This window comes from Vigna unguiculata, chromosome 11 (genome assembly GCF_004118075.2).
Source record: "Vigna unguiculata cultivar IT97K-499-35 chromosome 11, ASM411807v1, whole genome shotgun sequence".
Classification (NCBI taxonomy): Eukaryota; Viridiplantae; Streptophyta; class Magnoliopsida; order Fabales; family Fabaceae; genus Vigna; species Vigna unguiculata.
Window position 1 is genome coordinate 28711671 of NC_040289.1, and position 26091 is coordinate 28737761.

A 26091-nucleotide genomic window follows, 5' to 3' on the forward strand; every position below is an offset into this window, starting at 1 on the left:
AATCAACACTTTGTGCTTAATCTTTACTTTATTTCTACTTCATCTCTAAGTCTCACAATTAAAAAAGTTTTCGTTTGTCCTCTCTTAATCTAAAAAAAATATTTCGTTGGCTTCAAATTTCTCAATCTCTTAATTGCTCAATTGTAGCTCTTAATTTCGTTCGCTTCTGTTTCTTTTTTTGATCTTCATTGGTCAATGGCAACTTCGAATTGATAATGACTTTCAATTTTTTTTCATTTTCATGTTAATTTTTCATTTTCCTCTTTCATCCAAATTTGTTTTGTGTTGTGTGATTGCAGGTTAAGTTGTTCTGGTTGGTGCATTGCAGGTTTTGTGTGTTCGTAGTTCGTGTGTTCGTAGTTCGTCAACTTCAAATTGGTAATGGCTTTCATTTTTTATTTTCACTTTCATGTTAATTTCTCACTTTTCCTCTTTCATCCAAATTTTTTCTACATTGTGCGAGTGGCTCTGGTTTGTGCATTGCAAATTCATGTGTTCGTAGTTCGTGTGTTCTTATTTCCAGGTTCATGTGTTCATAGTTGGTGTCAGGTTCGTTGCAACTTTAGTTTATATTAATTAAAAAATTTGATTCAACTAATTATTTAATGAAAAAAAGGAAGTCATGGCACCAAAATATTTAAAATAAAAAATTAAGGTGAAATATAGTTTTAGATTAAACATCATAAGATTTGTTCCTATTTCAATTTTCTTGTTCATTCTTGGTGTTTTTATTCATATTAAGTTTCTAGCAAAAAGAATTGCAGTATATCATTTTCTTTCTTTCATGGTATATTTTCTTCTCTTAGTAATGCTTTGAACTATAACCCTACAAATACATGATGCCCTTGAAGTTTGCAAGAACATAATATAGTTTACATTAGTTTGAAAGAAAAGTACAATTCTTTATTTTCTTGCATTAGTATGTAACTTTCATCCACATTTAGTGCAGGGTTGTAAGGTTGTTAGCCATTTGCAGGGTTAAAGAGCTTAAGGTTTTGAAAATCTGGACTGAGAAGAGTATTCGAGTTATTGTTGTAACTGATGGTGAGCGAATTTTGGGACTTGGGTATCTTGGATGTCAGGTATACACGTAGGGAAATTGAACTTCTTAATTTACACAAACAAAATACTTTTAAAGTTTCAATGAAGAAGAAAACACAAACAAAATTTCAAGATTTAAGAGATTAGTATACATTGAGTGACAAATAACATTTAAGCTTTTCGGATAATACACCTCATATTTCTTTGATTTTCTTCTTGTACTAAACCAAAAGTGTAGGTTGGTTTTCATATATTGTTAAGTGTTCCAATACATTTTGAAGACCCGACTTGAGAATGACAAAATAAGCTTTTAAAAGACTTTCTAATTTGAATTAATTCTGGCATCAACCATCATATTGTGACTTTGTAATTTGCAAGACCTATCACCTTAGCTTAAAGTCTTATGCCTAGTAAATGCAATCAAATATAATATATTGTTCTAATTTCTTTCTTTGTGTGTAGATTAAACTTTTTTTCTAAACAAACTTTCTCTAAAATATTGTAAAGATTTTGATTATGTTAGTATGCTACCAAGTCACTAAGCTTTTGATTTTAGCACAGGGTTGAAGTGCATGATAGTTTCTTCCTTGCTTTAAGTTTGATAAATCAATTGTTAATAATTTCTGAAACTTGATTTGTCAAACTTAAAGTTGAGTTGAATTTTGGCCATTCCCACTGAGAGTGTAAGAATGCTATCTTTTATGCTTCATTTATAAATTGTAAATAATGCTTATTGTTTTCTTTTTTTATATGTATGGGATCTAGGAAATTTGGATTATGCACTCACATGAGATACAAAATGGGCATGTTGTTACACGATGTGATTTGAAATATCTTGTTCCTGGTTAAATATTTAGTTTTATGTTGTAGCTTGGTTATGAAGAACCTTACTTATCTCTTATATGTAGTAGTACAAACGTTTTTCTTTTCTTCATCTTATGAATTAGAAAGGATATTTGTGGGCTTCTTTGTTTACGTCTTGTTACTTTTTTTTTCATTTTGTTTTACATATTTATTAATTTAGATGAACTCTACTATGGTTTACTGATTACATATTCATTTATACAACTATAACTTGGACAGTACTGAGGAAGAAAAAGATGCTATAAGAACTCAAAATAGGTAAAGTATATATAATGGTCCACCACAATTTTGTAGTTTTTAAAACTTTTATTTTGTGTGTACTTCCCTCATCACTTTTTTAGTTTAATTCTAAATTTTTAAATGTAGAAAAGAGTATGAGAAATTTCGCAAACAGTGTTGACAATTGCTAAAGCACAATAATAGGAGCTTTAAGTTAAATGAAATAGGGGAACTCATTTATGAAGGGGATGGTGGAAGTATTATTCAAGATTATGGTTCTCCTAGTTTAGAAGATGTAACAAGTGCATGAGAATCTCTTTCCAGTGAAGTGTAAGTATTATTCATGATTGCTTCATATTTTGTTTCCATAGTCAAGAGTAAGTGCTTAAGCTAATTCACAACTTCCCAAAATAGGAGGAGAACAAAATCTTGGAGAAAAAGCATCACCCAAAGATTTTAGAAGTTGAAAAGCTTAGCCAAAACATACAAGAGCTTGAGGAAGTTATTAGCTACTGCTAATGTTGTTTGTGACTATCAACGACAAACTTCTGAAATGCAACTAGGCACGTTGTCCTAAGGAGTTATTGGAATAACTTAGTGTTAGTTGCAATGACTTATTGATTGATCTATGTTGTTCATTGGTTCTGCATATTTTTTTAGGAAGAGAAGAGGAAATTGGAGATCATATGGTTCTATTCTCACAAGCACAATTCTACTCTTTCTCTAAACCATACACATTTTTCACTCTTAAAAGTTACATTAAATATTGTGCAATAAATTTCTATCATAAGTGTACGTCCTTGCATATGTGTAGGCAAAGATTCAACGGTTGAAAGACAAGCTAGCTACATCAAAGAAAACAACTAAGGCAGAGTCATAATTAAAGGTATTTATCCAACTTTTTTTGTGTAAAGCCCTCTTATTTTAGCCCCAATCTTTAAGGGTTGCCCCAAGGTCTAATGGGCCAAAGGGTTGACCCATAGGGAGCTAAATGACCCAAACCTGCCCTAACCCACCCATTCGTCTCATTTCAGAAAAACAATTCTCCCTTACTCCCTCTATGAGCAGCGGTGAAGCTCTGCTAGGGTTCAGCCATTATTTCTCATCAAGTGAGCTCAGATTGGTTTTCTACTCTTTGTAAGTCAGCTTCCAATTCATGCTTTTGCTCCATTCTGTTCATTCTTCGTAGTTCCAACTTGGGTTTGTCTTAATGAACTCATTTTAAGCTCGTTCCATTGTTTTCCAGCTCTCGAAGTTATTGCTTGAGCTATTGTTCGTCACGGTTCGGGTGTCGACGTTGTTTGCTAACCATTTCCATGTAAGGAAAGTTAGGGTTTTGAGTTTTAAGTATGTTTGGCCTATTTTTTTGAGTATGCTTAGTGTTGTATGGATTGTATGTCGTTGTGAATATGTGGGATATCTTGTGTGGTTAGTTGGATGCGAAAATGTGACTGCTGCAGGTGAGAACAAGGGCGAGTACTGATAATCTCACCCAAGTGAGCCAGGCTCGCCTAAGCAAGACTGGTAGAGGCTCGCCCAGGAATTCTGTGCGAACTATCGCCCAAGCGGGAAGTCCTACTTTTGAGCAAGAGAATGTCTCGCTCAGGCGAGGAGAGCTCCCCTAAGCGAGCTAGTGCGAATGACCCCTGTTCTAGATTATTGAGCTCTCGCCTAGGCAAATGGAGCTCGCTTGAGCGAGCACCTTCTGCCTGAGCGAGAGTTTGACAAGGACGCGTCCTTGCTCTGTGGTCAGGACGTCATTCCATGGCCCCAGTTAGTGGGAGTCCATGGTGGTGCCCCATTTATATAATTTGGTAAGGATTCAAGGTAAGGTTGCATCCTTACACTCTACGAGGTCAGTTAGTCTCACATAGAGCAGACTGACTCTGGTGGTGAGAGTAGTAGGAGGCCTGTAACTCATTAAGGGCTAACCTTGTGTGTGGGGGATTGAAACATTGTAACACTTGTAACACTTAGCTCGGGGGTGAGCAGAATAATCCACCGCAAGTGCAAGCATCCGCTGAATCCGACTAGATTATATGTATCCGGATGAGTCGAGTCAGAGTTTAGTGTATTGTTTGAGAAATCATAACATGTTTGGATGATATATCTATACTACTTGGATTGTGTAATAGCATGTGACTCCTTGATAAACTGTTTCTACTCTAGTTTACCCTATTTGCTTGTTTGGTTGTCTTGGATGTGGTTCTTCTCCTTTTGCGATGATCATCAATTTATTGAGATGAGCAGACGCGAGAGGCACTCGAGGTCAACAGGGAAGGGATGATTCTGCTGCGTAGTATGCTTGGACTGATTCTACTGCATTGAGGGCTTATGATAGGGCTATGGCCCATGTATTTACTTGACTTTTAAATTAAATTTTGGTGCATTGTTAAACTCTGTATTTTGGTTAGTTTTAGCGTCATTGTGTGCCTTGAGTATTGTAAGGGGTTGTGCTTATACTCCAAGACCGCGCTACTACATTATCTTGTGTGACGTTCCTTTAATTTGGATTATTGATTAAATGGGACGTTATATTTTGCCCTCCAAGTATGCATCTAGAGCAACTTTTAACATGTTATCACTAGTGCATAATGGGTCTTTTACAGCGCCCTATATGTCGTGGTTCATCCACAAACGAGGCATATGAAGACGCAATGGCACTTTTGTCATTTTTTCGAACTTTTATGTCTCGGTTGTGGCCATTTTTTCGAAGTGGCCATTTTTCTTTCTTCCATTTTCAAACGCCATTGTTGTAGAACGCAAAGGTTCCTTCTTCCACAAAGTTGCAGTTTCGTCTCTCCACCACCGGTCCGCTGTTGAACGGGCCTCTTCCATCGCGCGGGCCTCCTCCATTGTTGTCGTCGCAGAGGATGCGAAGCCGCCTCCATTGTCATCATTCAATCCCGCTTGTAGGTATGTGCTTCTCCTTTTTCAAATCGTAAAACTCTCCTGTGGGTTTCAAACATCGATATGTGTGTTGAAGTCGCGATTTGGCTCACGGTAGTTAGTCGTGAGATGTTTCACGTTTTTTGTTCAGATATGGTGGTGAAGAAAGGTTGTTTTGCGTCGTTGGCGAGATGAATGAAGGCGTCATGAAGTTGTTCCGCGCGTGTTGCGGTTGTTTAAGATGGTGGTGACGACACACTGGCAACATTTAGGGTTTCAATGGTGGCTAGGGTTTCTGATTTGTAAGAAGGTTGAAGATGATGATGGGGCACACTATGGTTGGTGTAGGTGTGTGTACAAGGATCATGGCTACGTGTGATGTTGTTATTGGATCAGAAAGTTTTTTTTTTTTAATTTGTGATGCCCATTAGGCCTCGGTTCCCTCTAGAGCCGAGGTAGTAACCTCGTATATGCCTTAGTTCATAAACGAGGCATAAACATATCTTTTTTTTACGTTGCCAGCATATGCCTTGGGTGTAAAACCGAAGCCAAAATAATTGCAGCATAATCTCTTCCCTGCGCTAGTGTATTGATATTATTTTGGGCTTATTACCAGATAAACTAAAGCTAAGGCTTAAAACGCCGAAGGAAAGGCTTAAAGCATTTCTCAAGTTACCGAGACATTCTAATTGTGCCTTGTGCATCTCCAAAAGTAGAAGAGTTGAACATACTAGTTTTCCTAACAACCAATAGTGGGCTGAGAAAGAGATCCACATCACAACCAAGGGCATCTACTATTGGAAGCTCTTTGTTACAACAACCAAATGTAAAAAACAACACAGGCATATTGGTCGGGAATTTAAAACTAGAGAGCCCTATAAAGAAATACAATTCTGCAGAAATAAATAATATTTTTTATACTTTCATAATTTTTAAACCAACCCCTTGAATGCAGTGTTATATAATTACCTTGCATAGAAGGAGGTCGACAAGTATTATTATTATTTTTTCTCCATTGTTATCTTCTGCCCGCAAATGTTTTCAAATTCAACATCGTCATAAAGAAGTGATTTATTTCCTTCATTCTAATTTCCAATTTCTATTTTCTTCTGTTCTAGTAATCAGGTCAGCCTTGATTTGTATGGAGACAACAACACTAGACTCTTTGATGACGGATTGACCACCCAAGGAACCATGGAGACTCCCCCAAGGAGAATTATTAGGAGCATGGCCAAAGGGGAGAATCCTTCTTTTATGTCCCTAAGTAGATTTCTTGATTTCCCTAAGTTGACTTGGCTGACTTAATTTTGGTTGACTTATTGACCTTGGACTAAGGTTTACTCATTGACCAAAATTAATTAAACTTAAGCCATCATGCTAATCCTTGTTTAAGTTGTTTTGTAGGTTAATTTTGTAAAGACAAGCTTGATAGGTGGCACATGGTGATTGGAGGACATGAATGATATGGAGGAGAGAGTAAAGCAAAAGCAAAAGCAAAAGCATAAAGCAAAAGTAGACATTGTACCTTTTGTCTCTTTTGCTCTTTATGCTCCTTTGCATGATTTGGATACCACTTTTGTCTCTTACTCCACCCTTTTGGCTGAGAATCAACATGGGAAGCAACATCACCATCTCATTTTGTGCCTATCTTGGAGATGCTTCTAGAATTAGGGTTTTCATTTCTTTTCTAGTTAGCCCTTTCATCTTTTGTATTTTGCTTAAAGACCCCTAAGACCATCTATTTAAGGGGAGCTCTTCCACTTGTAAAAGGGTTGAATACTTTGAATCTAAACACTCTTGTTTTCAACCTCATTTCCGTGAGCTATCCTTCCTCCCAAGGAGAGGAAAAACTCTTGCCTTATCTTGCTATGCAAGTGGCGACACCATACACTCATCTCTAGACCTTGGTTTGGCTTTGCCCCCTCTATGAGTGGCGTGTTCCATTTCCATCACCACTACTATTTTCTCTTCCATTTTATTTGTTCTTCTTCTTTCAATGTATTTTCGTTTTTGGTTTTGCTCGTTATTTTCATTTCTAAGCACCTTAAACTATCTCTTCTCCTATTGAACTCTTGGAAAGGAATCTTCACATCTAGATAGCTTGCTATCTTAATGTCCAGTGGGGATTTCCTTGAGTTTTCTTTAAAAAACTCTTCACCTTATTCATAATCTTAAAAAGCAAACAAGATAATCCTTTATCACTTTTCACTTATTGGACAGTGAGTTATCAATTCAAGCACCAAAATTTTGTCCTTTCGTCTAATTACTTTTGTATTTCTTATTCACTTGAATCAATTGTTCCACTACCATGATAGAGTGATGCATATCAAGCTAGTAGTTGTTATAATCTCCTTTGCTCTGGCTTTATTCGAATTAACAATGATATAGCTCTAGGAGCAAACATCTCCCCTCTTTCCAAGTATAGCTCTTCCTAATATGATATCAACATCCTGGTCTAGAAGGTACTTTTTTATATCCTTTTTTATCTGTTATCTCTTGATATTGGACCTTCTAGCATGAAAATATGCCCAACACTCAACAAACACTACCATAAGAATATTGCTACCATTATTTTTTGCAGACCACACTAGTCGATAATAAATTGAGTGAATCTGACACACACTTCATTATATCTGAATCCTGCATTGTTTTTAACCTTTTGAACCAACTAGAAAAATTAACAATGGTTTTAAAAAGGAGGCCCATAGAATTATTTTTTTTTTTGTATAAGAAAATGGTAGTCCTGAAGAATAAAACATCCTTGCAATTTCATAATCAAGAATATCTCTAACTTGAATGTTGAAAGAAGCTTCTAAATGACCTTTGTGTTTTGGATTAACACTGTTATTCATCTGCTTTCCTTCATTACATACAGATGGTAGAGAGACCTTTTTCTTCTTTGAATTTTCTATTTTCAATGCTGCTTCATTGTCTAATCTTCTAAACTCAGCAAGTTTTGATGTAGTCACGTTTGGACAAATTCTAACTCCTGCTCCCGTAATTTTTAGCAAATGAGATCTTACTCGAGTTTAAGATCCATTGAATGATAAATCACACAAACTGCATTTAATCATATTATTTCCACCACCAGGAATTTTTCTTAACTTTGTAACATATCTCCATAAAGGTTTTGTTTCATGTTCTTTTTCGATGGCATGACTAGGTATACTCATCTTAATTTCCTATAATAAAATAAATTTTCTATTAAAAAAAAAACTTGTTCACATATACAAATATACATTGTATAAGAAAAACTACGATAAATTATTTTTACATGAAAAAAACTATAAAAGATATTTATTTAAATTATAAAAAAGAAAGTTTATAAAGTTACCTTTTCAGAATCTTTTCTAGACTTTCTTTCTCCTTCCCTTGGTTCTGCAACCGTAAAGCAACAACTTTCCTTCGTTCTACAACTGCAAAGCAACAACTTTCCTTTGTTATGCAATTGCTAACAAGTTTTTCAATTGTATTTCCTCTCAACTCAAGAGCTCCCAATCTTAATTGTTTCCTTTGTTTTTGTTACTTGTGATTATAACATCTCATTTTACTCTAATTTATAGAATAATTTATTCTTATTGATTTTATTTTTGTTCATCATCTTGATTTTATTTTATTTTAATAGAAGGTATGAAAGATTATTTTTTATTATTTTATTTCCATTTTTATTTAAATTTTTTTGTGTTTATTTTAATAGAATGTATGGAAGATTAGTTTTTATTTTTTTATTTCCCTTTTTATTTTAAATTTTTTGGATTTATTTTAATAGAAGGTATGAAAGATTATTATTTTTTTATTTCCCTTTTTATTTTAAATTTTTTGGATTTATTTTAATAAAAGGTACGAAAGATTATTTTTTATTCTTTTTATTTCCCTTTTTATTTTAAATTTTTTGGATTTATTTTAATAGAAGATATGAAAGATTATTTGTTATTTTTTTTATTTCCCTTTTTATTTTAATAAAAGATATGAAAGATTATTTTTTAGTTTTTTTATTTCCCTTTTTATTTTAAATTTGTTAGATTTTCCTTTATTCTATAAAAAAATAACAAACAAAAATATCATGTCAATCAAATAAAATATCAGAATGACGTTAGGTGAGGTGAACAGAGCAAATTGTGAACACATCGTGAACACAACAAAACATGAACAACCATTTTTCACTCGGATACACGAAAGAATTCTCTGAATCTCGTATCAGTCGCGCATCCAAACAACTAGAGGTGTCCGTTGGTCGCGTGTCTTAGAACTAGTCGCGTCTGATCCATGGAGAAGCTTCCGACACCGTGTCGTGCAGGTGTCCGTTGCGCCTCCGCGTCCGTGTTCGCTTCAGGAGCAGGAAGCGTCGTCCAACCACCGTGTCAGAGCATCATAGGGAATCGTTAAAAAAGTGGTTGAACTTAGGCTGACACCTAGCAAAATCCCAAAATGTCATCCCATTTTTAGTTTGGAATGGTATAGCGTTTTCATTTGTGAACCAAGTAGAGAATTGAAACCATGGATTGATCATAATTGGATTAAATACTAGTTGCGGAAAATATCTCATACTAAAGGGATGGTCCTTTAGGAGTAATTTAGATGCATCAGTTAGCACATACATCACTTTAGGCTCATTTGGGGTGGCGTGTTCAGAGAGGAAACCAGAATGAGTCAGAATTTTCATCAAGCGGCTGATAAAGAAACTCTGGGAATGGTGGAGTGGTAATGAAGCAATGATTTGTGAGAGTGGCATAGGTTGGCCATAGTTGTGTATGATATCTACTATGCCGAACTCAACAACCCACTTAAGAGACAAAGAGTTTATGAATTTGAAAATGTGATTCCAGATATGGGTTTGAGCTCAAAGCAATTGTGAAACATGCTCTTCACCTTGGGTTTACATGTATAATTTTTGTAGTTTCTGTGCTATAAAATCTCATATAAGCTTTGTTTTTATAACTACAAAAGCTCATATTGCTCAAGGAACTCCATCCATTGTTGAGCTTATATTGACTCTTCAAGTATTTAAGTGACTTACAATCACTATGAATGACAAATTTCTTGGAAACAAGATAATGATCCCAACTTTGAAGAGTCCTCACAAATGCATACAATTTCTTTTCATAGGTGGGATAATTGAGAGAAGCGCCATGTAATTTTTCACTAAAATATGCAATGGGACGACCTTCTTAGAATAATATCACACATGTACCAACTCTCAATGCATCATATTCTAGTTCCATATGAATGTAACACTTTTTTTTTGTGTTCATCAAACACTTTTTGTTATTTTTGCCCCCATATGAATGTAACATCTTTCTTCACTAACTCTTTGAGTGGTGAAGCTAGACTAGAGAAATTAGGAGCAAACCTTCTATAGAAACTTGTCAAACCATGGAAGCTCCTAATTTCTCCTATATTTTTTAGAAGTAGGCAATTCCTGAATGGTCTTTATTTTCTCGGGATCCACATGAACCCCATCTTTATTGACTATAAAACCTAAGAAAATGACACTATCAACACAAAAGTACACTTATCTACCTTGGCCAACAAATGATAATCAAAATATAATCAAAATAAACTACAATAAACTTGCCTATACAATCACTTAAGACATGATTCATAATGTGCATGAAAGTTCTTGGTGCATTACTAAGGCCAAAAGGCATTACTAGCCATTCATACAATCCTAACTTAGTCTTTAAAGTAGTTTTCCACTTATCACCTTCTTTAATACAAATTTGGTGATAACCACTTTTAAGATCACTTTTAGAAAACACAGTGGAACCATGCAATTCATCCAACATATCATCTTACCTAGGGATTGAATGCTTATACTTTATTGTGATGTTATTAATGGCTCTACAGTCACAACACATCCTCCCTTTACCATATTTTTTTGGGACCAACAATCCTGGAACAACACAAGGACTAAGGCTCTGTTGAACCCAACTCTTATCTAATAAATCTTGTATTTGGTCTCTATCTCCTTTGATTCTTGAGGATTAGTCCTATAGGTTGGTTTATTTGGTAGATTAACCCTAAGCACAAAATAAATTTGATTTTCAATTCCCCTAAAATGTGGAAGACCAATTGCTCTTTCTTTAGGGAATACATCCTCAAATTCTTTCAAGAGATTTTCAATAGAAAAAGGTAGAGATTTAGTGGAAGATTCACTAGAAGTGCATGTGAGTGTTCCTTGACAAACAAGAGGTAAGAAGATTGTTTACCATGAAGAACATGTAAAGATTTTTTATTTAAAAGAACTTCATGTTGAATAACCTTAGGGGAAGGAACACCACATTCCCCCACCTCTAATTCTTTACTCTCTACTTTTTGACTTTTTTTTTGTTCTTCCTCCCTCTTGAGTTTCATTTGTACTTGATTCTTAGCTACCTCACTTGGTGTTAAAGGATGAAGTACAAATTTCCTTTCCTTGTAATGAAGGGTAGTTTCATTAGAAAGACCATCATGCATTGATTTTCTGTTAAATTGACATGGTCTTCCTAACAAAATATGATAAGCCTCTATGGGAACTATATCACATAAAACTGCATCTTGGTATTTCACAATGGAGAATTGTACCTTCACTTGATTCTTGACTATGATATCCTCATCTTCATTAAGCCAATGAAGTTTATAAGGTTTTGGATGGGGTAACACAGTTAAGTTCAACTTCTCAACCAATCTAGTGCTACAACAATTACAACATGATCCACTATCAATGATGAGAGAACATATATTCTTTCAAACATTGTATCTTGTGTAAAACATGTTCTCTCTTTGATTGATATGGTTAGACCTAGATTGATTATTGAGGAGCCTTCTAATCATTAGAAGCTCTCCTTTACAAGGGTATGCATCGTCTCTATTTGACTCATGAGAACTATCACTCACAACTTCATTTTCACTTGAGCTAAACTCTTGGCTACTATAATGATCAATACCCCCCAAGATCTTGGTCTTTTTGGTGGGGCATTGAGCTGCTACATCTCCTCGACCTAAACACTTGAAACACTTGATGTCACTAGTGCGGGTGTGTGTAGATGCTTCACCCCTACCTTTCTTACTTCCTCTAGCTTCATCCTTTTCTCTTTTAAAATCTCTCTTGATATAAGAGTTAGAAGAATGTGTCTCTTTTAGAAAATGATTTCCCCAATAGTTTTTGTTCTACCTTGATACACAATTATCCAAATCACTCAAATCTTTGTAAGGTAGAAGTTCCACTCTATCTCTTATATCAAAATTTAACCCACTCAAAATTCTAGTTATGGTCAGCTCATCATTTTCATCTATGCCCGCCTTAATCATAACAACTTCATCCTTTGTCTATATTCTTCCACGATCATAGACCTTTGTTGAAGCCTTTGGAGTTTATCCATGAGTTCCCTAGTGTAATAGGAAGGAACATTTCTCTTCCTAAGGGCATTTTTAAGATTAGACCAATACTTAATGGTAGGGCTTTGTAACCTAACTTTCTCTTGAACGAAGGAGGTTGCCAATACATAGCATAGGCTTGAAAGCTAAGTGTACCTAAAGGCACCTTTCTCTGTTCTCGGACTTGGTGGCATTCAAATAATTGTTCCACCTCCTTCATCTCCCAATCCAAAAAGGCTTCAATATTTTCTTTGCCATAGAAGTATGGAAAATCAATTTTCCTTCTTTAGGGGTGTGTTCTTTCCTTTGCCTTCTCACATGTGAAGGTTGTTCATAGTACTCACCTACCCCTAACTCTTGTTAAGAGAAAGTATCCTCTTCATGCCTACTCCTCCTATGCTGGGAGTTCTTTTTTCTCTCTCCTTTAAGGCATTAAAATTTTCGTATATGTGCCTCATTCTCTCTTCATTCCTTCTCCTATCCTCTAGGGTTGCCTCTCTTTTTCCTCTTCTTTTCTTTCTCTTTCTTCTTCTTTCCTCTCCTTTTCTCTCTCTATTTTCTTTTTCCTCAACTTGCCTTTCTTTTCTATTTTCCTCCTTTCCTTTTCCTCCCCTCTCCTATTGTATCATTATCTTAAATTCTTTAAATTTATCAACAAATTGGGACAGAACATGTTTCTTACTATCAGAACCACTATCACCATGTTTAGAACCTCGCCTTGTCATCATCTAATAAATTCATAAGTATTCCTAGAAAGAAAGCTTTTTTGTGTTTCATGATTAGACTTCTAGGGAAGAGAGGTGGGTCACTTGGACTTCTTACATACCAAGTCTTGCCTTAGCCAAAGTGTAATATGCTACTTACTTATGGACTTTCACCCAAGGATATACTTTTAATTTATAAGAGTTTTCACAAATGTTTTTAAGAACAAAGTTCAAAACACCACAAGCAAATTACAACAATAAACGAATACCTAATTGGCAAAGACTTTAGAGACTTTGGTCTCTTAACTCAAGCAACTATCATGTAAAGCAATAAAGCTACCTTATGCGGTCTAGTTGGTAAGGTTAGAAGACATTTGAAGCCTTCAAAACTCTCACTACTACAAACAACTTACTATATAAAAGAGGTTCTAATTAGGAGATGGGATTGAACACCTTGTGGTTCCCCCAAGAAACCTAATTAGGCCAATTACAAGAAAGACAAATGAACAAGAAACATGCAATGATTACAAGCCATTTATGGCTAATAATCCGAGACCACAACTCTTCCTCTTTTGGTGTTTGCACTCTTTTGGTGTTTGCTCTCCCTCACTTTAATGTGAAAGTGGATGTTGACCTTGAAAGTTTTCTCGCTTGAAGCTTTCAAATGGATTCCCCACCTTCCAAGACACTACCTCCAAGTATAGTAAACCTAAATATAATCCTCCTATATCACAATACACACCACACCAAAAGTGTCCAACAAATAAAGTAAGAAAAAGTATAAACATAAAGAAAGCTAAACCAAAGGGAACTCAAGAGGGAATTAAGTCACCTTAGTTATGATCAAATGCTTTATCACTCACTATAAGGCTAGAGAACGTGAAATCACACCTCTACTTCACAAATTTTTTTCTTGTTTCATTTTTCTACCTTTTGACATGATATTTTTTTTTCTCTTTTTCGTTTATGTCTTAATTAGCAGATCCAAAAATCAGTTCTCAATTTGGACCAACCATTCATTCATGATAAATCAAAAATAGCAAGTGTGCATGTAGTGAAATAGTGAACTTCAAATGCAATTCGAGCCAAGAAAACGTGAAATTTTGCTTCAACTTCAAAGAATTTTCATGATTTTGTTTCTCAATATTTTTCACTAATTTTCTTTTTTTTATATATTTTCATCTTTCTCTTTATATATGTTGACGATATGGTAGTCACCTCGGTGGAAGAGAAAGGACATTAAGAAGATCTGGAGGAGCTATTTGTTACGATTAATAAGTACCAACTTAAACTTAATCTAGAGAAATGTGTTTTCGGGGTTAAAGCAGAGATGTTTCTGGGTCTTTTACTTACGGAGAGGGGAATAGAAGCTAATCCGGACAAATGTGCAGCTATCATAAATATGAGGAGCCCAAGCAACGTTAAAGAGGTGCAGAGGTTGACAGGAAGGATGGCCGCTTTATCTCGTTTTCTTGCTAAAAGTGGGGATAAGGGTTTTCCCTATTTCCAATGTTTAAAGAAAAATGAGAAATTTCAATGGACAGATCAATGCGAGGAAGCTTTTCAAAAACTGAAAGAATATCTGAGTAAGCCACCAGTATTGTGCAAACCGGAGAAAGACGCTGATCTAGCGTTATATATCTCGATGACCGAGCATGCAGTCAGCTCGATATTGGTACAAGAGTCCAGAGGGGATCAAAGGCCCGTGTATTTCGTGAGCAAGGTACTTCATGGTGCTGAGGTGAGATATCCGACTATAGAGAAGGCTGCCTTGGCTATAGTGGTGTCGGCTCGGCGTTTGAGGCATTATTTCCAGAATCATAGGGTCAAAGTGATGACGGATTTGCCGATCAGATACATACTACAAAAACCAGATATATCAAGCAGGTTGGTTAAATAGGCAATAGAGCTTTCAAAGTATGGAATACAGTACGAATCACGAGGGTCGATCAGAGCTCAGTTTTTAGCTGATTTTCTAGTAGAATTATCTGAGCCACCTGTCGATGATCGGCAAGCTACAAAGATATCATGGATTTTATTTGTCGACGGGGCTTCTAATCTGAAAGGAAGTGGTGCTGGTATAGTATTAGAAGGACTAGAAGGAGTTCTAATTAAACAATCTTTGAGATTTGCTTTCAAGGCTAGTAATAATCAAGCAGAGTATGAAGCTTTGATAGCAGGGATGCTTTTGGCTAAAGAGATGGGTATCACTAGGTTATTAGTCAAAAGCGATTCCACATTAGTGGCAGGCCAGGTGACGGGAGAATTCCAGGCTTGTGATCCACAGTTGGCTAAATTCAAGTCGATATACGTTGATCGATGGTCATTTGTTCAAGTATGGGTTTTCTAGACCTTTGTTGATTTGTGTTGGTAGGAGGGAGGCATCTCGGCTCACGGCCGAATTACATGAGGGCATATGTGGAAGTCATATCGGAGGGAGAGCATTGATGTTGCGACTAGTACGGGGTGGGTTCTTTTGGCCCACTATGAAGAATGACTGTATGGAGTATGTCAAGAAATGTGAGTCGTGTCAGAAACACGCTGACTAGAGCCATGCACCGCCCGAGGTGTTGCACTCCATCAATACACCTTGGCCATTTCACACTTGGGGAATAGACATTTTGGGCCCGTTTCCTAAAGGGGTGAGGCAGCTTAAGTTTTTGATTGTGGCTGTGGAATATTTTACAAAGTGGATTGAGGCCGAGCCAGTTGCTGTGATTTCTGGTAGTCGGGTTCGGGAATTTATCTGGAAGAACATAGTATGTTGATTTGGTGTTCCACGAAGAATTATTTCGGACAATGGGACTTAGTTTGCATGCTCATCAGTAAGACAATTATGTGATGAAATTGGGATTAAGCAGGTCTTCTCTTCTATGGAGCATCCCCAAACGAATGGTCAGGCTGAAGCCGCTAATAAAGTGATATTAAGGGGTGTGAAACGAAGATTGATGGCCGCAAAAGGGGAATGGCCAAATGAGATACACCGAGTGTTGTGGGCATATCATACCACACCTCAGACGTCCACTCGAGAAACCCCATTTACTCTGGTATATGGTACAGATGCGATGATCCCCGTGGAAATCTCGGAGAATACTAGGAGGGCGAGGACGTTTAATGAGGAGGTTTCTGAGGTTGGGCTTTGACCAAACCTTGATGTTATAGATGAAGTCAGGGACCTGGCCCAAATTTCGGGTGAAGCAATGAATAGGAGGTTAGAAAGAAGGTACAGGACCAAAGTAATACCTCGAAGCTTCCAGGTGCAAGATTTAGTGTTAAGAAAGGCACAATTAATTCAGATGGATAGTAAGTCGACGCCAAAGTGGACCGGACCTTATCGCGTTAAAGAAGTGTTGGGGGAAGGAGCTTACAAATTGGAGACGTTAGAGGGAAAAGAGATACCACAGACATGGAATGCGGCAAATTTACTTTTTTACTTTAGTTAAATGGTTTTTCTCTATAGATATGTTTTTTTGTTTTTTGTTTTGATTTTTCAAATATAATGTTATTCAGCGTTACTGTTTTATTCCGAGCCGAGTTGCTTGAGGTTTAAAAGAGCCTTTGTGTTCTATTCCAAGCCGAGTTGCTTGAGGTTTAAAAGAGCCTTTGTGTTCTATTCCAAGCTGAGTTTCTTGAGGTTTAAAAGAGCCTTTGTGTTCTATTCCAAGCCGAGTTGCTTGAGGTTTAAAAGAGCCTTTGTGTTCTATTCCAAGTCGAGTTGCTTAAGGTTTTAAAAGAGCCTTTGTGTTCTATTCCAAGCCGAGTTGCTTGAGGTTTTAAAAGAGCCTTTGTGTTCTATTCCAAGCCGAGTTGCTTGAGGATTAAAAAGAGCTTTTGTGTTCTACTCCAAGCCGAGTTGCTTGAGGATTAAAAGAACTTGTTCTATTCCAAACTGAGAGCTCGGTTGATAACCGAGGTCATTGGTAGTAGTAGTAGAAGTATGAGTTAATAGCTTAAGTTTGGGAAGGTTATTGTGACTAAGAGCTCGGTTGATAATCGAGGTCGTTCGTATTAGTAGTAGAAATATGAGTTAATAGCTGATGTGACTATGAGCTCGGTTGATAATCGAGGTCGTTGGTAGTAGTAGTAGAAGTATGAGTTAATAGCTGAGGTTTGGGAAGGTTATTGTGACTGAGAGCTTGGTTGATAACCGAGGTCATTCGTATTAGTAGTAGAAGTATGAGTTAATAGCTGATGTGACTGAGAGCTCGGTTGATAACCGAGGTCGTTGGTAATAGTAGTAGAAGTATGAGTTAATAGCTGATGTGACTGAGAGTTCGGTTGACAACCGAGGTCGTTGGTAGTAGTAGTAGAAGTATGAGTTAATAGCTGGTGTGACTGAGAGCTCGGTTGATAACCGAAGTTATTAGTAATAGAAATATATAAATTAGTTAATAGCTAGTATAATTAAAAACTAAGAGTTTGTCAAATCAAGATTGATTGTGCAATTTAGAGGCTAGTAGTTTGACCTGAGGTTTGGGAAGGTTATTGTGACTGAAATCTCGGTTGATAGTCGAGGTCATCAGTAGTGGAAGCATACAAATTAATTAATAGTATAATTAAAAACAAGCGGGATTAGTGATAGAAACAAGAGTGGGTTAAGTCAAGATTGGTAGTTTAATTTAGAGGTTAGGATTTTTTGATTATCAAGTTAAAAGCTCACGTAAAGAAACAGACAGGAGTTAATAATAAGATCTATAGGAAATAAGGCTAGATATTAAATGTTGAGAATATTTGTTCGTAAGGATAACATAAATAGTCCAATATGAAGGAGCAAAATATAAAAAGTCAGGTTTAACAGGTGACATAAAAAAAAAATAATAAACTGAGATACAAAATGGGGAGTCTTAATCATCGATGTCCACCAATTGTCCGTTGACCACGGATTTAGAGATGTTCGCTGAAGATAAATTCGCATCAGGGTAGAGAACATGGACTTGATCGAGGGCGAGTTGGAATCCCATGTTCAAGGAGGAACCGATTTGGTCTTTGAGAAGCTCCGAACTGTTAAGAAGGTCTTTCTCTTTGAGGACCTAGCCTTGCTTCTCGGCTTCTAGAGTTTTCAACTGGTTGTGTAAATCAGCGAGCAATTCGTCCTTTTTCTTTACCTGGTAGGTCAGCTCGGTAACTTCAGTGGTGAGGCGGGAGGTTTCGGTTTGGGAGAGCACCAAGGCTTGCTCTTTTTGTTTTAAGTCTAGGTATTTCTGAGTGGATAGGAGGGTTAATTGATCCATCAACATGAAACTGGATGCTTCGGCTTTATGGAGATTGGCTAGGATGCTCTCGTGGAGAGTTTTGGGGTCTTAGGTCCTCAGCAGATTGACGTCATGACGGAGGTAGTTGTGCTTCCGACCATGTTGGGAATGAAGGAATTGGGGGTGCCAAAAGCTCATCTAGGTGTCGTCCACTGTCTGATGAGGGGCCAACTGAATTTGTGAGGTTGAATGTTGTGAGGTTGCTTCAATTACTTTCTAGTCAGAGGCTCAAGATCGAGTTCTGATGTCTCTTAATGGAGTTCGATACGAGGAAGTGGTGCAGAAGGACTAGCACCCGCTGTTGTTGTTTTTTGCTTCTTGAGTTGACGAGCTCGCTTTAGCATATCTTCATGAGACATCGCCATTAGGCTCTCTGCAAAAATAAGTGAGATCGGATAAATGAGGGGTGATATTGATTGCAAAATAGTAAAAGGACAATAGTAAAGTAAGTATCGATGTGGAATTTTAGATCCACCACTCGGAATTCCAACTCTAATAATTTTTGAGTATCAAAAACAACATCCAGTTGTTCCAGCATCAAGCAGTCTTTTTTCTTAGAAGGGTCCAAGTCTTCTAATTGCCGAGGGGTTTGAAGGTTGGGGATTGGCACCAATATAAGGGGAAGCCTTCTAGGAGGGAAGGGCTGTGATCGGGGCGACTATTTTTATGAAAATACCCTGGAAACCCTTGTAAGAAGAGTTGTATAAGGTTAGGAGAGCGCGGCCACTAACTCCATTAAGGGAGGCCAACAGTTGTTTGTGAGGAGCTCGTAATTCGAAGAAGTAAAGAAACATGTTGCTTGAGGGAGTAATTCCGAAGTGGGTGCATAGAATTTAGAAGGCATGAATGAAAGCCCATCTGTTAGGGTGTAATTGGCATGGAGAAACGTTCAGAATGGTGAGGAATTCTTTTTCGAAGGTGTTGAAGGGGAGTCGTAAACCTAACTTCTCGAATAAAGTAACATACATATAAGTAAATTTTTGAGGGGAAATAGGAAATAAATTGCCATCTCTGCAAATAGGTTCATCACCATCACAGGCAATAACGGTTACTTCAGCTTCATTGCTTTTACACAAGGTTTGGTGGCGTCTGAAAGCCCTAATTCTAGTGAGGGTAGTCATGGATGAGGTTTCCCTGCGTAAGGCCAAAGGGGCCCAAGAATAGAGGGAATTATAGTAGGTATTCATGGAGAGCGGTTGCAGTGGCGGTGTAGTAAGGGTTTTTTCAGAGTAAGTTATGGATAATATGGGAAGGAGGAAAATACAATTGCAAAGCTAAAACACAGTATAAAAACAGAGATAATGTATAAGAAACAAGTAAAAGGAGCAAGGGGACAAGCATGAAATTTGAAGGAGAAAGAAGAAATACCTGGAAAAAGGAAATGGCGGTTGAGAAAGGATAAGTGGGAGTGGAAGAAGCGTGAGCGTAATGAGTGAGAAGATGAAGGGCTGTTTAGGGTTGCAGAGGTTAAAGAGGGAGTTGAGTGATGTTTGATATTCAAAAAGGAGGGGAAAAGAAGACCGTTGGATTAGTTACACGTGGTTGCGAAAGTGCAGGGAACAATTATGATTTTACGGGAAATGGTGAAGAGCAGTTATTGACAAGACAACTCCTGCTTTCCTCGTTCTGGAGACGAGAAAGTGCAGAAGTTGGAGAGTTGTGTACTAGTCCAAAGAAAGTGGTTCGGTTTTGTGCCGAGATGACAGTTAAGAGAATTTGGTTAAGCGAGATAGAAGATTTTTGGCATATAGCAGATCGGGAGTAGCAGATCAGGTTATAACCGAGGGGGAGAATAATGACTGAATTGTACTCCGTATTTGGCGAGATTTAGGGGATTAATAAAGGTGGTTATTAAATTTAGAGATATTTTAGGGAAAAAGATAGTTTTATTATCTATAGAATTTAGTATTTGTAACTGATTATTCTATAAATAAGGGTTTTACTCCCATGGTCAAGGGATGAAAAGTTTTTTTACCTAAACAAGTCTTAAACACTTTCTTTTTGTTTTGGTGAAGAATGATCTAGTATTTTTCTGAACCAGAACAATATCATAACCCTTCATGTGTTAAGAGCTTATTTACCTGAAGGCACCTTTGAGTTACTATAAAAATTGCCATGGAGTTTTTTGTACTTCTCAATTTCATGAAGTCTATTTGTTTTGCATGTTGTTAGATTTTTTGAATCAAATTTTATAATGTGAACCATAGATCTTTCATACAATAACTAATTTAAATTTGATTTTCTATAATAATGCAATAGAAAAAAAAGTGAATTGTGAAATTAGTCTAATAATTCATAAATACATTTTGGAATTTAAAAAATTTTAAAAATATTTCAAATAACTTTTTTAGTTTTTAATTGTTAAAATATGATATATTTTGTGGTGGTTTTAACCGTCAAAATATTATAAAATACAATCAAATTAGACCACATTTTGTAGTGATTTTTAACCACTACTCACTATAGAATTAAGGTAAATAGTGTCGGCCAAAATCCAACACCAATAGTCCAAAGTCAACACAAATTTATATCTATTATCGGCCTAGTGTCGGAAAGCCAACCACGAAAAAATCATGGAGGCTAGTTTAGATGTGTCATCCAACGCACGCAAATTGCAGTATAATACCGTTGTTCTGGTGACACAAACAAGTATAGTTAAATGAATAAAAAATTTAAAGTATAAAGATTTAGCATTGGCCAGGGGATGCTACATACTAAAACTAGCATGGGCCATGTGACAATAATAGAAAATAATAATTTAAAATGCTTGTTTAGTGTGTGAACTAGTCGACGCTTTATATTAAATGATGCGTGGGCTAGTTGATGCTGATAGCAAATAATAATTAAAAATGCTTGTTGAAGGCATGGGCTAGAGGAAGCTTAAAAATTTTAATTATTAAATATTGCATGGGTTGGCCAATGCAAATATTGAGGGTTCGACGACGCTATTACAATTATCCATGACAAGTTTGGTTTGTTTTGTTCTTAACCCAAATTTTATTTGCAAGCATGATCAAAATTGCATAATCAATATATTTCAGTTATCCATCCAGAAGCCATTCTAATTAGAATCAATAGTTAATTAAACTACATTCATCCTTTATTGAGTCATAGATATCAAATTACAATACACATAAGTTTATAAAACCTAAACAAGTGGATAACGCACCAAAGTGTAAAAAGTTCAAGTCATAATTTGTTTACAATGTTCACCATACAAATAAGCCTAGTAACTAAAACTGGAAAATGAAGTTGAGGAAGTTGAAGTCATGGTCACTCAGCACTACATAAAGTCCATTGAAATAGTACATGTGAAACTGAAAAATCAATATGTAAGACATAAATATATAAAACATACAAACAATGTACAATCTATAATTAAGCAATACTAGTTGTAGAAAAGGATATAAAAAAATTTAACTTTAACAAAATTGTAATACATCAAATATTGAAATTTAACTAGGACAAAGATATAGTATAATTTACCTCATCAAGTCCATGTTCAAGGGATGGATTGATCATCCAATAAGGAATCATAATGTGGATGCACGTTATTGGTACCCGTTTAAGTGTTTTGAGTCTGTCTTTCTAACACTAAGGTTAATTGTCACTTCATCAAATTTATTTCTTCTTCCATCATAGCACATTTTTTATTTGTTTCAACTAAACCCTCAGATGTTGTAGCAGCTTTCTCATCAGTTGAAGTAGCTTTTTGGGTGGCTTATTTTACTAACTACAAGAAATTTGTAATTTACCAATGGCATATTATATATAGAATATAAGTCATCTGTAATTTCAAATTACCAATAGATTTATCAACGGATTCAATTCGTTGGTCAATTCGCAGAAATAATTTAAAAAAATTTAAGATTCAGTCATCACTTTCCCCCCAACCATTCTCTCTCTCGTGACCCCTTCTCCCTGAAATCTTATGATGTATTTCGTCAATACCACTACAGTTGCCTTGCCATTGCCTTACCACTATCGATTGTCGTCGTGAGGCTGCCTCCTTTTGGTAATGTTGTCACGGGCTTGTGACATTGCATGCTCGTCATGACAACGATAGAGAAATAGTGTAAGAGCGATTTTGGTTTGAACAGTTCCTGTACCAATTTAACATTTTAATTTGTTGTTAAGATTCATTTTTGAGCTGATAGTTACCACCCTTTCTTTTGGGCGAGAGGGAATTCGTGGCCTACGTGACATATCTGCATGAGTTAGGGGGCTTGTTGTGGAGGGAGTCTACTGCATTTGCTGCTACCCCGACCGTCGAGGCGCTCTAGCAGTTGAGGCACTTCGGCCGTAGGGGGAACGTAATGTGTTTTGTGCTTTGGTGTTGTTGGGCTGACATCGAAGTAAATGGGTTTTAATAGCATTGTTCAAGTGTATTTAGCAGTCCTGTAATTTTTTTTCCTACTACAATTATTTTTTCCTCTGAATTGAATCTGATAGAGTATCTTGCTGTTATGATTTGAACCATACATTTGTTTGGAGAACCTTTCTTATACATGATGGTTGTCTATGCTCGAGTACTTGGCATTTTAATTTGGAATTTACTTATGTGTTTAAGGTCAATTTAGTATGCATATTGTTGTAATTTGAATTCAGTTGTCATTTCCTATTTTTAGTAATCATTGTTCATCTGTTAAAGTCTAGTGTTTAGAGAATGTTAGGAATGAAACACACTAGCAAAATGAAACATGAGACTCATCATTATTAGTGTTTCGACACGTTGGTCGTTAAGAAGGCAAGGAGTTGACTCATTGGTTAATTGATGTTGAATTCAACTCTACTCATGTCCATGTGTTAATCAATTACCTTGAAGTTAAATCGTACCTTAAGTATGTTCTAATCTCATTCTATACACCCTAATCAGAAATTTTCTATACTCACTAATTGTATTCTTATCTAATAGCTCATTTTTTGTGGATGAACAAGTACCTGAAGGAACTGCTTCTGGTCGAATATACTTAGAGTTTCCTTACTAGTTCAAACATCAAGTATGTATGGTCTCGTTTCTTAAACAAATTGTTGTTATCAAACTTTGGTGTTTAACTATTTATTGTCGCATATTTGTAGGTTTAAAACGTGCCATTAAGTCCCAAAATTGAAGAGTTAAGGGACTTGGAAAATTGGCCCATGAAATGCATCAAAGAATGGCATACATACTTTGTTAATGGGTACAAGTTTCACACTAATGAATGGTCCAAAGGAAAGAAGATAATTAATTGTGGTGTGTACGTCAAGGGCCTTACAAAGGGTGGTTATGATGATTTTTATGGAATAATTCGTAAAATATGAGTTAGAGTACAACACTTGTACTTCTCCAAAGAAAGTACTTATTTTTTTTATTGTGAATGGTTTGATCCTTCTAGAGATGGTACAAGACTTCATGCTAGGTATAATATTGTCGAACTTGAAATTAGTAAAAGATATCGACCATTTGATCCATTCATTATAGCAAATAATGTTAGACAAGTTTATTATGTCCCAAATCTAACATTTTGGAGCATCGACAAAAGTGGTTGGTGTGTTGCAATACAAACTAAGCCTAAGGGTCGCATTGAGTCAAATGAGGTTGAAGACGATATTCCCTATCAAGTTAATGAAATTTCACATGCACATTAAAGAATTGAAGTTGAAGGTGTATCTACATTGCATGACTTGGATTTTGATCCTGAAGAAGAAGACATAGAAGATCTGGATAACCAAGAAGAAGAAGAAGAACATGATGATGATGATGATGATGATGAAGATGATGACGACGACAAGTCTGACAATTATGACAAAACTGATGAGGAGGAGGATGACGATGATGATTGAATTATGTGGTTGTTTGTGAGATGTTATTGTCGTTGTTGTAATCCTTTAATTTATGTAAAAGATTTTGTTAATTATTGTACTCCCATCCGTATTCAAAAAATACGGCTCGCCTCCCTCCTTCACCACAACCTTGAAGTATCCGTCCTTGAAGTGCTTGAAAGATTGGGAGAATGCATCCAACCTGCTAATGCTAGGACGACTGATCAATGACAGCCAGGTAGCCGGCCTTCGGGGTCTGGTATCATAGAAATACAAGAACGCATAAGGTGAAGGCTCCAAGTACAATGACTCGCACAGAATGCGGAAGGCCTGTAAGTAAGCCCAACTATTAGGGTGTAGTTGAGTAGGCGCCACATTCAAAGCCCGCAGCACGCCCATAGTAAAGTCGTCGAAAGGTAGTCGTATATGAAGCTGAGAAAAATGGCACATGTACATATAAAAGAACTTCTCGGTAGCCACCTCTTGCCCGTGGCATACCCGGTCGATGGCGCTCACTCTTTCCAATGAAACAATATCTCCACTGACCCCTCTAGATATGACGGGTGTACAGTTTAGCCAAGAATTCAGCAGACGAGACCACCTAAACAATGATGACTGGTCACGAACATCGGATGCAACCCACGCATAACCGCCCTTAGCCGGCCAGTTACTTTCCTCCAGCTCTTCAGGAGGATCTTCTCGGACCTCCCTCACCACCTCCATTGGCATCCCGCTTGTGCCAACTCCAGCACTCATACCCTTTCCACGAAGCTGGTCATCTCTACTCCTATCCGACTCAGTACTCTGACTACTACTAGACGCAGATAACGATGAGCTATCGCTACTAGACATACCTGTTTTCGTTTTTACGGAAAGATGTCGGCAGAATTTGGGAACTAGTCGGACAATATGATGCGCACAGGATCTCTGATTTCGAAACTCGCAAATGAACCAAGTGAACCCTCAGTTGCTTTCAAACCCATATTTATAGTCCACGATCCCAAACGACTAAAACTCTTCCCGCCAAAATGAAACCCCAGACCAATCGACACCATTATGAAGGATATGACACATAAAAAATGACGGCGCCAAAATTTTAACGATGTGACCACCTGACGCCTTTTCACCTACCTTCTGACACTTCCAAGCCTTAACACTGTTCACCACACTTAAAGGCTGGGGGACTGGTATATCACACCTAGCCGGTTTTGCTAGTTCACCAACACATATCATCCTTGACCGACAACCCATATCGGACAAGGCTGGGGGACTGGTGTATCGTACCTAGCTAAACTCAACCAAGTAAACAGTATACACGTCAAAACCACCTACCATCTAGTACCCGGACACCACCAGCACAAGCCATCTAGGCAGGTAGCCGGTCGAAACCGACTACCTGCCTAGAAAGTTAACCAACATCAATACCCTATCTTCAATAGACCTCTAAGACCTGTTTTAGGACCAGGCCTACTCATGGCCCAAGTTGGAGCCCAAGCTGGAGCCCAAGACAAAACCCAGCCCATACGATAGTCAAACGTCATTAATGTTCTATAAATACACGTGGACCCCATCATTTAAAGGTACGCATTCATTAATTACTGATTTGACTCCCTGAGAGCTTTGACTTACTTGAGCTTCGGAGATTCTTCTGCAGGTAACCCCTCTTGGGTTCAAGCCGACATCTATCGAATGGGAAGAGGCCAACTGAGGAGATAGCGGACTACATGGTAAGGTGACTCTTGTGCCTGACTTCTTGTTTGTTCTTCTGCAGGAACAATTGGATATGACACATAAAAAACGACGGCGCCAAAATTTTAACGATGTGACCATCTGACGCCTTTTCACCTACCTTCTGACACTTCCAAGCCTTAACATTGTTCACCACACTTAAAGGCTGGGGGACTGGTATATCACACCTAGCCGGTTTTGCTAGTTCACCAACACATATCATCCTTGACCGACAA

At 37.0% G+C, this 26091-nt stretch overlaps 1 protein-coding gene and 1 pseudogene across 1 annotated transcript; one reads left to right on the plus strand and one right to left on the minus strand.

Annotated features, from left to right (window-relative positions):
* Window positions 1-9382: 9382 nt before the first annotated feature.
* Window positions 9383-9895, minus strand: LOC114169194 (annotated as a pseudogene).
* Window positions 9896-14403: 4508 nt separating this feature from the next.
* Window positions 14404-16216, plus strand: LOC114170324. Its single transcript, XM_028055804.1, has 4 exons — window positions 14404-14960; window positions 15027-15408; window positions 15764-15832; window positions 15935-16216. The coding sequence occupies exons 1-4, from the start codon at window positions 14404-14406 to the stop codon at window positions 16214-16216; spliced, it is 1290 nt and encodes a 429-aa protein (XP_027911605.1).
* The last annotated feature ends 9875 nt before the right edge of the window (window positions 16217-26091 follow it).

Bases quoted from the DNA above. Each gene is read 5' to 3' on its own strand.
- LOC114170324 (XM_028055804.1), top strand. From the start codon at position 14,404: ATGTTTCTGGGTCTTTTACTTACGGAGAGGGGAATAGAAGCTAATCCG. The intron at 14,961-15,026 runs GTTGGTTAAATA...AGGGTCGATCAG, and splicing joins AAACCAGATATATCAAGCAG to AGCTCAGTTTTTAGCTGATT. The intron at 15,833-15,934 runs GTATGTTGATTT...GGGATTAAGCAG, and splicing joins AATTTATCTGGAAGAACATA to GTCTTCTCTTCTATGGAGCA.